The sequence below is a fragment of the Sarcophilus harrisii genome, chromosome 5 (genome assembly GCF_902635505.1).
Source record: "Sarcophilus harrisii chromosome 5, mSarHar1.11, whole genome shotgun sequence".
Classification (NCBI taxonomy): Eukaryota; Metazoa; Chordata; class Mammalia; order Dasyuromorphia; family Dasyuridae; genus Sarcophilus; species Sarcophilus harrisii.
Window position 1 is genome coordinate 122,096,805 of NC_045430.1, and position 18,111 is coordinate 122,114,915.

At 32.0% G+C, this 18,111-nt stretch overlaps 1 protein-coding gene across 3 annotated transcripts in view; it reads left to right on the forward strand.

Annotated features, from left to right (window-relative positions):
- STK38L (serine/threonine kinase 38 like) overlaps positions 1-18,111 on the forward strand; it is a 110,164-nt gene that overhangs the window by 62,819 nt on the left and 29,234 nt on the right. For all 3 annotated transcript variants that reach the window (XM_031938496.1, XM_003771399.4, XM_023504696.2), the window contains one exon: positions 7,413-7,557. In XM_031938496.1, the coding sequence (XP_031794356.1) occupies positions 7,424-7,557 (134 nt within the window). In that variant the 5' untranslated portion in view covers positions 7,413-7,423. The remainder of the gene's footprint in view (positions 1-7,412; positions 7,558-18,111) is intronic.

An 18,111-nucleotide genomic window follows, 5' to 3' on the forward strand; every position in this document is an offset into this window, starting at 1 on the left:
GCTTAATAAAATCAAAGAATTTTGGACTTAAATCCTGGTAATGTCTCCTCTGGTGAATAGGAAAGTCTGGACAAAACACTTGAGCAGGAAATTCAAGAGAACCCAAAGCTGTTTTTATCAGTTCAGGAACACTAGACTTGCAAATTGTATCCTGTTCTTTTCTGGCTATAGAAAAGCCTTTATTAAGGAAAGTACAATGTTAAATCCATTAAGGCAATATAATAAGTGTCACTCAGCTGGCTATTCTGTGGTTTCATTGTTTCATTCTTTCGAAATCCTTACTAGGGTCCTTATAAGGCTCAGTTACACTAACTTAATGGTAAACCATCTAGAGTATGAGTGTACATCTGTGTCCATTTGATTTTTTATTTATTTGTTTGTTTTTTGCTTAAACTCCCCAAATACCATTTTGAAGAGTTGAGACTTTCTTGAATTTTTGTATCTGAAGATGCATTTTGCTTCTTGAAAGTAGGTCTGTAACTTCAGTCTTTTGTTTTAACTTAATTGCCGGAAAGTGACTTCAATATATCCAGATTTGAAACCAATATGTCTGCAGGAAAATGAGCCACTGAGATTAATTTGTTTGTATAAAACAGATTCACGTGCTTGTATAATTTTTATTGTTCAGTTATTTCAGTTACATCCCACTTGCCATCATCCCATTTGGGATTTTTGGGGTTTGGTTTGTTTATTTGTTTGGAGTGATTTGCCATTTCCTTCTCTAATTTGTATAATATAAAAGGGATAAATATGGAACCTTGTACCTGCATACTTGCTACATTCTACAGATGTTGTAATCATGTGGCAGATACTTATGATTTAGAAAGTTGGATTTGCTTTGTTCTCTTTATTGATTGTATGCTTGATATTTATAACTTTTGTTATCAGTACTTACTGTAAATAATTCACTTCCCTCCATATTTCTTTCCCATTGGTGGAAAAAAAAGGACTATATAATATGAGGCAGCTAGGTGGCATAGTGGATAAGTTCAAATGTGGCTTCAATAAATATTAATTAAGTGCCTGCTGTGTGCCAGGTGAGGTGACAATTAATAGCTGTGTGATTCTGGGCAAGCTACTTAATGTCAGTTTGCCTCAGTTTCCCCTTCTGTAAAATGGGTAAAGCAATAGTATCTTCTTTGCAGGATTGTTATAGGATCAAATGAGAAAATATTTGTAAAGTATTTAGAATGCCTTAGATATAGTAGGGGCTCTATGTGAATGCTTTCCTTCCTTTTCTCCTGATATAGTCATTAAAAATGAATCATTTCCATTTTTTATTGCTTGCCATTTGTTCACAGAAAGATATATATTTTAATTTTAATGATTTGAAGTCAAAATTGTCCCATGACTTTTACCTGAAATTAGTGGCCTTTTAGCACTGCCTTCACTTAAAATATGTATGTTGTTTTTTGATTCTGCTTTGCTCTGCATCAGATCATTTAATTCTTTCCATATTTCTCTGAATTTCTCATACTCCTTATTACTTATGGTATAATAGTCAATGTCTTATTACATCATATAATATTTTATCCAACCAGTCCTCTCTTGATAAGTGCATAATTTGTTTCCATATTTTTGATATTATAAGTGCTATTATCAATATTTTATTGCATGAGTTTTTTTTTTTTTTTTCTGTCATTGACCTCCTTGAAAGATTGGCCATAAGGTTAGTAGCAGGATTACCACATCAACAGGTATGAATAATTTAGAAATTTTTCTCACATAATTTCCAAGTATTTTTTAGATGATAGAACAACTCACAGCCCTGCTAGCAGTAAATTAGTGTCTTTACCTTCCCTTAGCATCATTGGCTTTTCCATCTTCCTTGCCAAAGTTTTAATTTGCATTTATCTCAGTATTAGTGATTTTGAAAAGTTTTTCAGATGACTAAAAGTTTACATTATTTTACAAAGCTAATCATATCCTCTGAAGGCTTGTCTGTTGTTATACATAGTTTTTCTTCTGCCCTAATCTATATTTTTTCTTCATATTCTATTCATTTTATTTATATTCTTCATATTCTAAAACCACAAATTTAGAGCTGAAAGGGACTATCAAGTCCTTCATTTTACAAAGGAGAAAACTGAGGCCCAAAGAAGTTAAATAATTTGCCCAAGATCACAGAGCTAGTAAGTATCAGAAATGGGATTTGAGTTTAGGTCTTCTGACTTTATTGCTAGTATTCTTTCTATGGTTTCTCATTTATTTTGTCTCCTCATGTCTACTTGTGAAACTTTCCTTATTTGCGATTTTAAAGTCTTTATTTTTTTAAAAATTCCCCTCATAATGGTTTTTTAAATTCGTTAAGTCAAGAAATCTTTCCCAAGTAGTGTGTGTGTTCTTGAATTCATCAAAAGCTAGATTTCATTTGCTTCCATTTATTGCACTTATTTAATTTTCTTTTTTTATTAGATTAATTTATATTTATAATTTTATTCTTTTTTTATAATTTTTGATATGACAATGCTAATCTCACTTCATTCCTAATTTTTTTATAATTTTTGTCAGCATTCTTGACCTTTGTTCTTCTTTATTAATTTTATTCTAGTATCACAATTTAATTCATAATTTGATTGGGATTGTACCAAATCTGTAGAATAATAAATAGGTAGTTTCATTTTTATTATATTGGCATATGTCAATCATGAATAGTAAATTACATTTCTAATTATTTAGACCTCATTTATTTCTGTAAACTTTATTTTGTGGATATATTTATATCAGTCCTGCATTTACAAGGAGCTTGTATGGATTTATTTTGCATCTTGCTACTTTTATTTGTTGCCTTTATTCATTTTAGTGGTTTTTTTCCTCTAAAATTCTTAGGCAGTTATTCATGCACTTTTAAAACATTTTTATTATGATTGTTTCAATAGAATTGATTTCCTTTGTAAATCCTATGTGTTTTATTTATACATTTAAAAATATTTTGAATTTTCCCAGACTTTGCCATACTTCTAACATGATCTATGACACAAAAAAAGATTTTTAAAAAAATCCTGGCCTAGCATTTTCCAAGCGAACCATTATATAATCTACTTGTGGAGCTAGTTTTACCTCCTTTTTTTTTTTTTTTTTTTTTTTGCCAATTCTTATCCCCTTAATTTATTTTTGTTATCACTATACCTAGCATTTCTAGTATTCTACCAAATAATACCGGTGGTGGTGGTGAGAAAATTTTTTTCACCCTGATCTTATTGGAAAAGCTTTCAGTATTTCTCAGTTACAAACTTTTCTAATAATATTCATCATTTCTGCTTCATTCGTTGTGAATTTGTTCTTATTTTTCTTTTCATTTTGTCTATTTAATTTTAGAGTCAAGTTTACTAATGGTTTGTCAATTTTCTAAGGCTTTTTAGAAAATAGCTCTTTGTTTAGTACATCAGCTCAAAAGTCTTTTTGTTTTCAATTCAATTTCCTTTGTGGTTTTCAGTTTTTTCTTTTATGCTTCTTTTCAGATTATTAATTTTCCACTTCTTAATTACATGCTCAATTCATTAGTTATCTCTTTTTTTCCCCTTTGTTATTGTAGTTTCAGAGATGTAAATTTTTAGAATTGCTTTAATCTCATAAATATTGGTACAATATCTTCCTGTTTTCATTTACTTTTATGATTTATTTATTGATTCTTTGATCTACCCATTATTTAAATTAGATTATTGTACTTTAGTATACATTTTAGTCAGTATACATTTAGGTCAGTATCCCAGTGCTTACCCCAGTGATTGGCACATAATAAGTAAGCACTTAGTGACACATAGTGTGTATTTTTATGGAGTTTGCACATAAGAGAACTATTTGTTCTCTTAATGATCTTACGACAAGGTAAGACTTCTAAAAGACAATTGCCTTATTTCTTCCTTTCCCCAGTAGAGATATGAATGTGGTTTTGGATCTCCTCTCTCTCCATTTTCCTACTTCTTTATGTCAATGATCTTCATATGTCCTATTTCATTATTAAAAGTATGGATTGACTTCTTCCTTTTATTTCTTGTTTCATCTGGGGTAATTTTATCTGTTTTTACTTTTCATGGAGAACATGGCTTTTTCCTAATTATTTTCTCTTTGTTCTTGCTTTTACCTTTAGATAAGATAAAAGTTCTGGAAGGCAAAGTAGCTTTATCTTTCTTTTTCTTCTTCTTTTTTTTTTTTTTTTTTTTTTTTTTTGTAGTTTGCAAATATTATGTCTTCTTGATTTATTTATTTATTTTTGCCTGTATAGACTTGTTTACCTTTTTTAAAGTTTGTTTTGGTGAATTTATATTGCCAAAAGTATTATTCAACTTTGTTTTCTTTCATTTCTCATAATTAGCATATAGCTTTGCATGGTCCTAGCGGGTTTCCCTTGATTTGTAAGACCCTTAGTTGTTTACAATATTCTTTCTTTTTGACATTCTAGCATTTGGTTAACTGTATTTCTGGGTTAGTTAAATTTTTAGTTCTTCTCTGACAGGATCAGGGATACTTTGCCTTCTGGTATATTTTCTTCTGAAAGGATACTCTCTTACTATGTCTGTGTTTGAATTTTAATTTCAATTTAGTCATTTTTGTTTTTTCCTAAGAAGAAATTTTAGTGGTTGGTCTAAAGGATTCTAGAAGCTCAGGGGTTTAAATGTACTTAAGGTAAACATAAAGGTTTTTTTTGCCAAAAATAATCATATTTTTTCATTTATGATTTTTAAAAAATCCCTCTGGATTAAAGATAACCAGAACTATTTTTGATGACCTATGATTTATCTAGACTAAATCTTCAGTGCTTGTAATAACTCAAATATATATGAGCATCAAAATATTTACTAAGAGTTTACTATTTGATGGATACTTGTGTTAATTACTAAAAGTACAGATACAAAAAGTAAGACAATCCTTGTCCTCAAAAAACTTAGATTATAATAGAGTAAGAAAACATAGAGAAATGAGTTCAAAATGAATGGTATTTTAGTCTGAAAGATCAAAATAGCATCATAGGGGTATCAGTTGATATGTCTTTTTTAGGAATGGTCGTTTTATTTTGCTTTGATTGCTTTTCTCAGACTGAGTGGGGTGGATGAAAGTGTTGAGGTTGGGAAGGAAGCATCTCAAAAGTTTGGGGTCCTAGACTGGTGTCACTAGGTGTCTCAAAAGAATTTGCAGATTTGAATCCATCTCCTTAGCCAAGGGGCAAAGCTTCATTCCAATAGTAACGCCATTACAAAGTGGAATTATAAAGGAATTCAGCAGAAAAATAGAAGCAAGGAGATATATTTATCCAACTTGTAATCATAGATATGCTAATTCTATGGCTCATAGGTAGAAAAAAGTAATCTTTGGAATTTAGTTCTCTTGACCAGATTATTACTGACAAGATTACCAGGCAACAAAGAATTGAGGAGTGGTTTTATTCATTATTGTCTCAAGAGTTTGATCTGTGGGAGTTTCTGAGACCAGAAGCTCTCTGACTAAAGAGTGGTCAGAATCAGATAGATTGGGCGTGAGAATTTCCTGAGACAGAAAATCTAGAATCACTACTTATTGCCAGAACAGAAGCCCCACTAATCGGAGGACCACAAAACCATATTACATCAAAGGAAGCTCAGAAGGAAGAAGTAATGTGTATGTAAACAATTGTATGGCAGAAAGATAGCTGAAATATAGTATTGTGAAATTGGGGCTATGGTGGTATGGTTAACTCTTAAACTAACAAGTCTGTGAGGATAGCACAATTATTACTTTCTAACAAAAAAGGAGATTTAAGACAAGTTAAATGAGTTAGATGAGATCAAAAAGGTAATAAGTGATAGAGGTGAGACTGAACCCAAGTAATCTAATCAAATCTAGAATTTTTCCCCTTATGCCATCTTGACTCTACTAGCCTTATGAAAATTTAATGAATCCTCTTTTCTTTATTACTTTCTCCATTATCATCCTGATATTTTTCTTGCTTGCTTAGTGATCCAAGCTATCTCATCCTTTTTTCATATTCCTTATAAAAAGCCATATCTTTCTCAATACTAAGCTACTAAGAATCATGATTTGGGAAAGAAATTGAGCCAAAACACCAACACAATATGTCCTATTTCCTATATCTTGGATTCAGTATTAGGAATATTTGTTCTGTAGGCATCAAAGTTTATACTTTGTACTAGGGGGAGAGTTTGTTATATTTTGGCATATACAAAACTAACGATGCTTGGTAAGTGTTTAACAAATGCTTGTTGATTTATTGAATGTAATATGATCCTATAATATAAGTTTATCAGTACAGACTAATTAATAGGATATTTAATAGAATTAAATCCATGCAAAGACTTTTGGGACATCCTGTATAAGGTTCCTAGTTTAATGACATTTCCCCTATACCATGCTTCATTAGCGCAGTACTCATTCTCATTTAAGATGTTATTTCTGCTATCATAAATTGTAGTAGCTTGTGTGTGTGTGTGTGTGTGTGTGTGTAAGAGAGAGAGAGAGCCTAGACTGTCTCATTCATGTCTTTGTATTCAATTCTGGAACTCATGGTTGATGTTTATTGATTGAAACACAATGGATCGAAGTTCCTTTTTCTTCTTCTTTGGGTTTGTGACTCTGCATATGTCACTTAAACTTTTCTAAATGTAACACTTGATCCATAAAATGGGTACAATTCTTTTTCTGTCTGACCTTTCCCTTCCCCAGTTATGAAAAGCAAATGAGATAATTTATGTACATTATTATATAGATATATATGATGTGGTTTGATTAATTTATTTTCTACTATTACATTACTGGTCTTTTTTTCACTTTTTTTTTCTGTTTGGTGTATGAGACTAATTGTTTTACACCTTTGTTTTATTACAACAGGTGAGTTACTTGAAAGCAGTACATTTTCTTGCTTTGCCAACTTGGCATATTTTTTTTGGTTATTATTATTATTTAAGCTTTTTATTTTGCATATGCAAAGGATACATATGCAAGGATAATTTTTCAACATTAACTCTTGCAAAACCTTGTGTTCCAATCCCCCTCCTTGCCCACCTCCTCCCCTAGATGGCAGGTAATCCAATACATGTTAAACATGGTATAAAAATACATGTTAAATCCAATATATGCATATGTATTTATGTAATTATCTTTGGCATATGGTTTTTTTTTGGAATTCAGGAAGCTGAATTATTATTTATCCATTTGCAAGAAAGCATCTATGGAATATATGTAATAATGTGTTCGCCATGATGCTTTATTTTTGTTCTTTGGTTATAGATCATTCATCTTTATTATTTTAGGTGTATGGAAAGTACATCTTGCTCCACTAGTTTCATATAATTTTATGGTATACTTAGATTTGCTTAACTGTTCAGGGTAGAGCTGTCTTCCAATTAAAGTTAAATATCTGGAATTTATCAAGAAAGTTTCTTCTATTGAATAATTTCTTATAATATATTCTGTTTCAGTATCTGTTACTATGGCAATGACTGCGGGAACTACAACAACTTTTCCCATGAGCAACCACACCCGGGAAAGAGTGACTGTAGCTAAACTCACATTGGAGAATTTCTACAGCAATCTAATTTTACAGCATGAAGAAAGAGAAACCAGGTATGGCCAAAGCAAAACAAAAAACTTAGTTTGGGCTGTTACATTGATTGGTTGGAGTACTAGCATGTTTTCCATTAAGAAATTTTACAACATGGAACAAACCATACCACTTCTGAATAGCCTACAATTAGTATAAATTCATTTATGCATTGGTTTGGTTTCAAAAAATGCTCTTTCAAGGTATATTCAATTTTGATCACACAAGTACCCACATCACACACAAACTAAACACACATAAGGTTTTCTGGTTAGGAAAAATGTCATACCTGTAGTGTTTTTTGTTTTGGTTTTAGTAGACATATTCCTAAATTATATTTTAAAAATTGGCATTAGCCAGCATTTTAAAACTCTTTTGAAATTATGTATATGGCCTTACAGGGTTGCTTAGACCAACCATCTTCTTCTATTTCTTTTGTATGTATTAATTAAGATTAATATCTGTCTTCTGCATATATTAATTCTGTATCTTAAGATACAGAATTAGTGACAAAAATAGTAAATTGAGAAAATTTATATCTGTTCAAAGTAGCAGCCATGTGGTACTTTGCAGGACTTAAAAGATTTAATAGATTACACAAGAACAAAATTGTCTGCTGTCATTCTAGGTATTGCAAAAGGTATCTATTAGTATTAGCTTGAGACATAGAAATATTCAGCATAAAATCAGTGTCCCTGTGTCTATCTATTAAAATCCTTCAACTCAAGCAAGATCTTCTCTATGAAGCCTCTGATCCTGCCTTTCAAAAGTGATTGTATAGCATTTTGTACTCCTTACCTCTCCTTGTTAAATTGTCAGCTTCTTGAGGGCAGAGACTGATATCTTATACATCTTTGTATCCTATACACCATCTAGCATAGGACGATATATGATTATAACATTCAATAAAAGCTGGCTATAGAGTACTATTTTGGGAGTGATTATTAAATGTTCATTGAAACACAAGCTTCCCAAATGAAAACATTGTACCATCTTATTGCCTTAGTTATATCTTTCAACTAACATTGGTAAGCCTTACAGATGCTTAATTATTGCCTGTTTGAATGAATAATTCAAACAGAATAATTCAATTTCTAAGGTTTAAAAACATGGCTCTAACTTGTTCAAATACTTCTTTGCTGGATAGCTTTACCTGTATATTTCTCTGATACTTCAAATTCAGTGTTTAATTTCAACACTCATATTTCTACTGAAACTTGCCCCCTTTCCCATTTTCCCTATTTTGTTGTTGTTTGTTCTTGTTGATGATGATATTGTTGATAATGTCACTACTCGGGTCTGGCTCCATCTTTGACCCTTTCTTCTTCTTTATTACCCCCTATCAATCAGCTGTCAGATCATTAATACTTCTTCACCATATCTCTTTCATCTATCTCCTATTTTCCCCTCACACATCTACCAACCTATTTCAGGTCCTTATTACTTTTATCCTGAGTTATTATTTCTTAACTTGTCTCCCATCACCTAGCATCTTCCCTTTCACTCCATCCTTCACACAGCTGCCAGAATAATACAAATAATCCTTACATAGGTGTGAGCATACTATGCTTCTGCTCACAAACTTTTAGTAATTCCTTATTGTCTATAAGATAAAATACAAATTCTCGTCTGGAATTTCAGACCCATGCTAAGACAGCGTCCTCTTATTTTTTCTAATCTGATTTTGTTACTACTTTCCTTTATATATCCTATGATATACACTCAAAAACCAATGCTTTTCTTTCTCTACATTCACCCAGACCTTCCCCATGCCTATGGAATATGTTACCTCTTTGCTAATGCTTCTTGAAATCCTTCTCTTCCTTCAAGGCTTAGCCCTTCTTTGAAGTATTATGTTATTCCTCTCATCACCTCATTGTTAAAAATGATTACTAGCTTTTTGAATTTTCGTTGAGTACAATATCTGGTCTTTGTCTTTGCATATAAGACACTTTTATTTTACACTTTTTTATTTATAAGCTATATTCCCTTTTATCAGACTGTAAACTCTGTGTGGAGAGAGACTGTGGATATGTGTCCCAAATACTATACATAGTACCTTTCATATTAGCAGTTGCTTCTTAAATTTTTGGTAATTTAATTCTGCTTTACAGTACATATCATATATTATGGTATTATATATTGTTATGTTATCTTTATGACTCCATTTGGGGTTTTCTTGGCAAAGATATGGAGTAGTTTGTAATTTCCTTCTCCAGCTTCTTTCACAGATGAGGAAATTGAGGCAAATAGGATTAAGTGCCTTGCCCTAGACCATACAACTGAGATCAAATTTGAACTCAAGAGTATATTGAGGCACAGAGAGTTTGTTCCTCACCCAAGCAAGATTTGAACCAAAACCTTTCCAACTCTAAACCTGGTTCCCTCTCTATTACAATATACCGCTATCATCTACATTCTTCCGAATATCAATTTGAATAGAAAGAAAAGTGATTAAATTATTCATACCTTTTAGTCCACTTTGTTATGAAACTTAAGCTCCTAGGAAAAATAGTTTTCATTTACGAAGATTATAAATTAATATAGCATGCTATAGTATATATTCATTTGTCTATAAATGAGTGGGTTGATTTTTCCAATCCTTTTGAATATTAAACTTGTATCGAGTAAATTAGAGAAAAAGATCATTTTCTATAAGGTTTGATGAAGGAATATCTAACGTGTAGACTTGCTTTTAAATCATAGAATTTAAAATGTTTCTACATGTTGTCAGTTGCCCAGAGATCACGTCTTTAAGCTTGCCATCCACATTGTGTGACATTTTCTACCATCTGAGAGAAAAATCATACACTCATTTTTAAAAGAAAAGTGTTCAGAGATAGTCTTCCATTCCTGACATCTTAACTATGTCTGTTAATCTCTTCTCTCCTGTCCACCAAACAGAGGGGAGAGGAAAAAGTGGGGATTGCTATTGTTAAAGACATTCTTAATCATTTCTGTGTTGTCATGTCACAAAAATATATATATTTCATATAAATATATTCAAAATGAATATAAAATTGTCCCTGGCCATTAAAACATAATTTAAGAGAGTGCTGATGATGGCAGCAGACTTAGAAAGGACATAGAAAAATGGACAGGTACAAAAGCCTGATAAAATATATTAGGAAGATAGTTATTTTTATGGGGTAATAGGGAGTGGGATTAAAAGTTTACCTAAGGTAGGCCCAGAACAAACTTCCCACGTTGCTTCCAAGTAAAGATGTTTTCGTGATGCATGTGGGACTTTAGAAAAATTTTTAATGAAAGAAGAGTACTTGGCAAGCTTTGGGAAGTGGCTTGAAGGAAGACTTGGACATAATAGGCTAATTATGCACATGGGTGGATTTGCTAATTACAGGTTTATTATTCCATGTATTACTTATGAGGATAAAGTCAGGAAATCTTAACAGCAAACTTTAAATATTTCAATCATAGATTTAATTTTATAGAAAACCAACATAAGTGACTGAAAATTTGGTTCAAAAGGAGGCTCTTATGTCATGAGTCTTTACAGAGATTCATGTGACTGCAAAGTTGCTTAAATCATTTTAATGCAGAGGCCAGCCCTATTTTAGTACATCCTAACACTTATTGGTACAAGGCATTCCAGTTTTTCCTTAGATAGTGTTGTACGGTAAAATTACTCTGAAGTATTTGCTTGGAAATTAAAAATTTCCTTCTCCTTGCTTCCTTTATGCTTCCTCATGTCCACTTTCAAGAACATGAGCACATTTACATGCACGTAGACACAGACAAACCCACACAGTACTTCCAGTAACAACAAAAACATCAACAATAGTGCCTCAGGTGGCTTTGCTTGATTGATGCCCTTCGCATATTTTTCATAAATAATTCACTTTTGCTCCCTCTAACAATAATAATAGCATAAATTTTATGTTATCTGGCATGATAGTGATTAGGCTGTCATAGCTAATTGAATGTTTGATGTACAGAAATACATAGACACCCTCCTCTTCCAAACCCCTACACCTGTTCCCTTTGTCTGAACCTGTAATTTCTTTAATCTAGAGAGCTACCTATGAGGAACATTTCCTCTACCAAGAAATTCCAATTCTTCTCCATTGCATACAGTCTTAAGGGAGTTTCCTGTGACCTTGAAAGGCTGACTCAGAGTCCCTTTGGTGTTGGAGTTGAGTCTAGAACCAGATCTTCTTCATTGTGAAGTCAGCCCTCTACTACATCATACTGTCTCCATGCAATTATCAGATAATTAAAATACTACAAAATGCTTTAAATACCTGACATTCTGTCAGAGTTGATCCTGGAACCAGATCTTCTTCATTCTGAGGTCAGCTACCTCCATAGTTTTGTTATTATCAAATAATTAAAATACTACAAAATATTTTTGATGCCAAACTGTTTTCAACATAATTTTTCCTTGATAATTTAGAAGGCACTTTAGGATCTTGTCTTTATTTAGATTTTCATTATAAATGCAATATGTACAAACAGTATCATATTATAAAGTTTCACACCTTTCATGTGGATATGTGAACGTCAACTTGTTTTTTGGGCTGGCTTTCTCTTTCCAACATACTTTCACACATGCAGTCCTTTAGAGAAGGACTAAATTCTCTCAGGATATCTAGACCACAAAAGTGACACTTGAATTGAACTATAAGAAATTTTAAATGCTATGGAATCTATGCTTTTGAACCATGGCACTGGAGAAGACTTTTGAGAATCCCTTGCACAGGCGGGAGATCAAAGCAGTCAAAACCTAAAGAAATCAACTATGACTATTTATGGAAAGGACAAATATTGAAGCTGAAGCTCAAATGCTTTGGCCACATAATGAGAAGACAGAGCTCTGATGCTAGAAAAGATTGAAGGCAAAAGGAAGAGATAGCATAGAATGAGGTAGATAGTGTCCATGGAAGCACTGAACATGAGCGTGAACAAACTTTGGGATATAGTGGAGAACAAAAGGTCTTATCCCTGGAGTCACAAAGAATATGAGATGACCGAATAACAACCACAGCAACCTTAGGAATGTCCTATTGTGGGCATTTCCTACTTGCCATTTCAGTTCTTGAGCTCCCACCAAATCACTTCAATTACCAGTTAATCAACGATGATATTTTTAGATCTTAAACATAACTATTTACTTAGCAATAAACAAAAAGAAGTAATAATAATATTATATGTTAAAGCAAATGCAAGAATAATAACTACATTACAATCTTCACATAAACCTGGGTAACATTCTATCACCAATGCCTTTGTGACCTGTGAGGGAGACACACAGTTACAAGGGACTGGAAAGGAAGAACATGAGAGGGGAAAAATATGTTCAGAATAACTCACACATCTATAGGTTTAGAGATCATTGGCTCATTCAGGAACATCTACACTACATAAAACTATTTCTATTTTGATTGCTTATCCCTTACTAGTCTTTACCTAAGCAAACCTTCTTCTATTCTTAGATCAACATATAGCATTTGATAAGTTCTTTCAACTTAAAGTCACTCATAAAATGACATTGAAAATACATTAGCAAGATTGAATTGGAGTAGTTCTGATTTTTAAGTCAAATAACTCTCAAAGTCAGCTGTTCATGTAACAGAATCATGTGTTGTCTTACAAGTTCATAGCAAATAAACCTCAAGAGTGAAAACATCTCAAATTTAATTTCTGAGCAAGAAAAATCAAACCTGGCTAACTTTTCAGTCTCTAAGATAAAACATAATCCTAGTAAATCTCAGCATCTCTTTTTATACAGTAGAACTATATAACCTGTCTTTTCTTTTTTTTTTTTTTTTTTTTGTATTTTTAAACCAGAGTGGGCAACAAAAAAGCAACAGATCCTGTTTGATTGATGTACAGATGCAGGTTTTTGAAACCCCAGGTGGTGTTGTAGGGCACTAGCTGCTGGAATTGGAATTTTCTTCCAATGTGCTTAAAATTAATTAATTAATAATTAATTAATTAAAATTAAAACTAACATCTGAAGCTTTCTTATCATGTAATTATGTCTATGCTTGCTCTGACAAAACTGTGTTTCTAGTGTCTGCTGACTTTTCACCTGAAGTTTTATTGTCTTTTCACCAAAGTACCTACTTGCCCTCAGCTTTATAAATCTCCAGTGGTTTTTATAGAATCTTCCAACCTAAAGTATCACCTTTCACTAACTAGATAAAAATTCACTACATTTTCTCTATGAGCTCAAAAATCCTTATTAAACATCTTTCCTCAAAATGGTTACATAATTTAAAAATTGTAGGTTTTGCTTTTTTGATTGTAAATATTTTTAGTCAAGTAAACTGAGGAACCATAATTCTCTAAAGTTCTAACTTCTCAAAGTAGTCTTTTGTATCAATTCATATTTTTTTAAATCTATTCTTCACATTCGCATACTGTTATTTATTTTTAAATTCAATCTCATTTTCAATTCCAAATCTCCCCCCCAACCAAAAACATTACAAATATATGTATTATACAAAACAAAATTCTGCATTAGCTGTATATTATTACTTCAATAAGTAAAGATTATTTTTTTCTCTGTCTCGTTAAACCATCACACTGCTCACATACAAAGGAAGCGTCATTCTACATCCTTCAAGTTAAATTACATCTCACACTTATTCTACAGTTCATTTTCTGATCTAAATTGCTCAAATATTACCTGATAACTGTATTTCTTTCATGTATATTTTAACTTTTTTAAAAAATTAAACTTCCCTTTTAAGTCTTTCAAGCATTAAACTAACTGTTCATGGGGAGGGGAGGGAGAGAAATATCTTATACCCTTTACCGTTTGATTTAATTCTTTTTCTTCTTAAGACCAAAATATTTTTCCTCTAATTTAGTACATAACTATTTTATTTGAAAAATTTATATGAAAAATCAACACTTTAAAATGATACTACTTTACCTAAGCAAGAATTATTATTGCATTGAAAAGGAGGTAAAATAATACTTAATTGAATTCTGATTATAGGATATAACTGAATTTTTTTTTTTTAGCCTTCAATTTTTTAAATTTTTAAAATTTTTTTTAATTTAATAGCCTTTTATTTACAGGATATATGCATGGGTATCTTTACAGCATTAACAATTGCCAAACCTCTTGTTCCATTTTTTCACCTCTTACCCCCCACCCCTTCCCCCAGATGGCAGGATGACCAGTAAATGTTAAGTACATTAAAATATAAATTAGATACACAATAAGTATACATGACCAAAACGTTATTTTGCTGTACAAAAAGAATCAGACTCTGAAATATTGTACAATTAGCTTGTGAAGGAAATCAAAAATGCATGTGGGCATAAATATAGGGATTGGGAATTCAATGTAATGGTTTTTAGTCATCTCCCAGAGTTCTTTTTCTGGGCATAGCTGGTTCAGTTCATTACTGCTCCATTGGAAATGATTTGGTTGATCTCATTGCTGAGGATGGCCAGGTCCATCAGAACTGCATCATATAGTATTGTTGTTGAAGTATATAATGATCTCCTGGTCCTGCTCATTTCACTCAGCATCAGTTCGTGTAAGTCTCTCCAGGCCTTTCTGAAATCAGGATATAACTGAATTTACTATATTTTGACAACATTCATATTGGTTAACAAATAATTCTAAGTAGTAAGGTAAAAAAGCAAACCCATAAGTAAGTTAATATTATTTAATTATTGTCAATATTAGTGAATTAAGCCACAATTAATAGTGTTAAATGGAAAAATATATCCAGGGATGAGATAATAAATAAAAAGAGAATTTAAAAATGAATAAAAATTGTCATAGTCTTACTAGCGCTGCCTGTTTAAAAATTTCTTTTAAAAGAAATGAATATTTGATTTTCCTACAAATTAAACTGTTATCCGGACTTTTCCCCTTCTAGTTTAGATGGAGGCTCCTCAAGATGATTATAACCTAACTCCAACCAGGGACTTAATAACAACAGTTTATTCAGGTCAAACTCTCCCTACCTCCAGTATATTCACACTCATCTCTCCCTCCCAGTAATTATCTCATTTATGTAGCAAGTAGGAGTTCTGAGCTTATGAGAAAAAGTCTTACTGTACCATGTCTTTTTTTTTTTTTTTTTTTTTTTTTTGGTGGAATAGGGTAAATCCCAAAAGATCAATAATTATGGATAGATTATATCTATATACAGATCTTAATATGTCTCTCCCCCATTAAAAAAAATCAACTGCTTTTCTTCTGAACTTATCTAATTTATGTTGAAAATGCCACCATTTTTCCAGTTATCCATGTTCACAAATTCAGTGTCATCCTTGATTTCTACCTCTTCCTCAACCCACAAATTCTATCACGTTTTCAGGATTCTACCTCGATAACATCTATCTCTTCTACTCATATAGCTACCAGCTACCCCTTATTTTAGACCCTCCTTACCTTTTAATTGCCCTACAACAAGAGCCTTCTAACTGATCTTCTTGGCATCTAATCTCACTCTTCTCTAATCCAACCTATTCCTAAAGGGCAAGTCTAACCATGCCATTCTTTTATTCAGCAAAACCCAGTGACTCCTCTATTGATTCTGGGATCAGGTATTATTTTATTTTTGTTTCATCATTTTTTAATCTTTCTGTATTAACCTTTTAAATGGAAGTTATGTTTTAATAAACATAATTATTAATTTAACCATTCTACATATATATAGTTTATAAATAAATATATATGTAGCATAATCAAAATTTTTTATTGATGGAATCTAAGGCTGTAAATTACAGAGCAGTTATGAATCTTTATAGGTGGGAGTTGTTTAGAGAGTTTCTTTTACCAATTAAATCTTGCCTTTTGATTTTGTTATACCAATCCTTGATTTTCTCTCTCTCCCTTCTCTCCCAACTGAACTATTTCTTGCAACAAAGATTTCAAAAAGAAAGAAAAAATAAAAGTCGTCTAGTAAAAGTGATTCTGAATATACATGCTATATTCTTACCCATTATATACCACCTCAATAATGAAGGAAGTGAGATGCTTTGTGTCAACATTTCTTGGGCCAGATTTGGTCATTAATAATTCCATGGTCCACTGTCTTTGCTTTTGTTTTTCTATTTAGGATCATGACTTTGTAGCTCAAAGAAATCTCAGGGGATTTATTTTATAATTTTTATTTTTTAAACTTTTATAATTTTATAAATTAAACATTTATAATAAATTTTATTTATAAAAATAAAAATTATTTATAAATAATTTTAGGAAACTAAAGTCCAGAGAGAGTGCTACTTCCCAAGATCACACGAATAATAAATGTCAGAAGAGAAATTGAACTCAGCTTTTTTGATTCCAGAGCCAGTATATATGATGTTTCCTATATTGTTGTCATTGTGTAAATTAGTTCTATATTAGTATATTAGTCCTGGCAGAAATGAGGGGATGAGAACTATTTGTTCCAATGGAATCAAAAAGATGGCTGAAGCAGGCTGTAGAGCATTTGGAGTTTGATCAGACATCAAAGACCTTCAAGTTATCACCCTGGGCCATTGTTAGTTACCTTTTTTTTGTCTTGCATTGAACTTTGATGGCTCTGAAAGACAGAGTTGTACTGGCGGCAACTTTGTGCAACTTTATCTACCTCACTTAAATCCAATCTAAGTGCAAGTCAGGATATTATACCATGATTTCTTTGTCCTTTTTCATAAAAGGATGGCCCAACAATAGAAAAATATGAATTTTTTAAAATTAAAGTTTTATATTGAATTGTGAACTTACTTGCAGCAAACAAATATTTAAGTATACAATGAAGAACAAAAAAGAGACTGTATAATAAACTGAACTTTTGTCTTGTTGAATTTGTTTTGGAAGAAGTGTGTTTGTTTATTATATATAATTTAACAAGGTAAATATGTCTTCCTGTGCCTCTCTGAATTCAGTGTATCCATCATTTCTTGTGATAAAGTAATATCCATTATATTCATGTATATTCAGAATTTGTTTGCTATTTCTCATTCTATGGGAATATGATCTGTTTATAATTTTTTGTTTACCCCTCCCCACCAAAAAGGTTACTATGTATGGTCTTTCTTTCTGTGTATGACCATTGAGTTTCAGAGAACCTGCTCAACTCTGGTGTTTTTATCAAAAATGTTTGAATGTCCTCAATTCCATCAAAAGTCCATTTTCCGCCTGTAGAGTTATATTGTTTTATAGAATAAGGTATTTTTGGTGTAAGCCCATATCTTTTGCCTTTGGGAATATTATACATCAAAATCTTCTCTCAGTAATGGTAGGAGCAACTAGGTCTTCTGTGATCCTGATTGTGGGTCTTTAGTTCTTGAACTGCTTCTTTCTGCTTACTTGTATTATTATCTATCTGTTGTGGAACCTGTGGATTTTGGTTATGATGTTCTTTGGATTTCTACCTCCTGGGATTAGGACTTGTAGATTTAGAGTGCTAGATATCTCTGGAAGTTCAAGGCAGAATGCTAAACACTTCAAAGTCCTTGGGCTGTCCTGGTCTGCAGTAGTTGGGAGTGGGAAGAATAGCCCGGAATGTGACGTATACCTCTGGCTTGCCTTAGGTTCTTTGAAGGCTGCTAGCTAGTGTGCCTCTGCTATCCCTGGCTTTGCTGGTGGCCTCTTT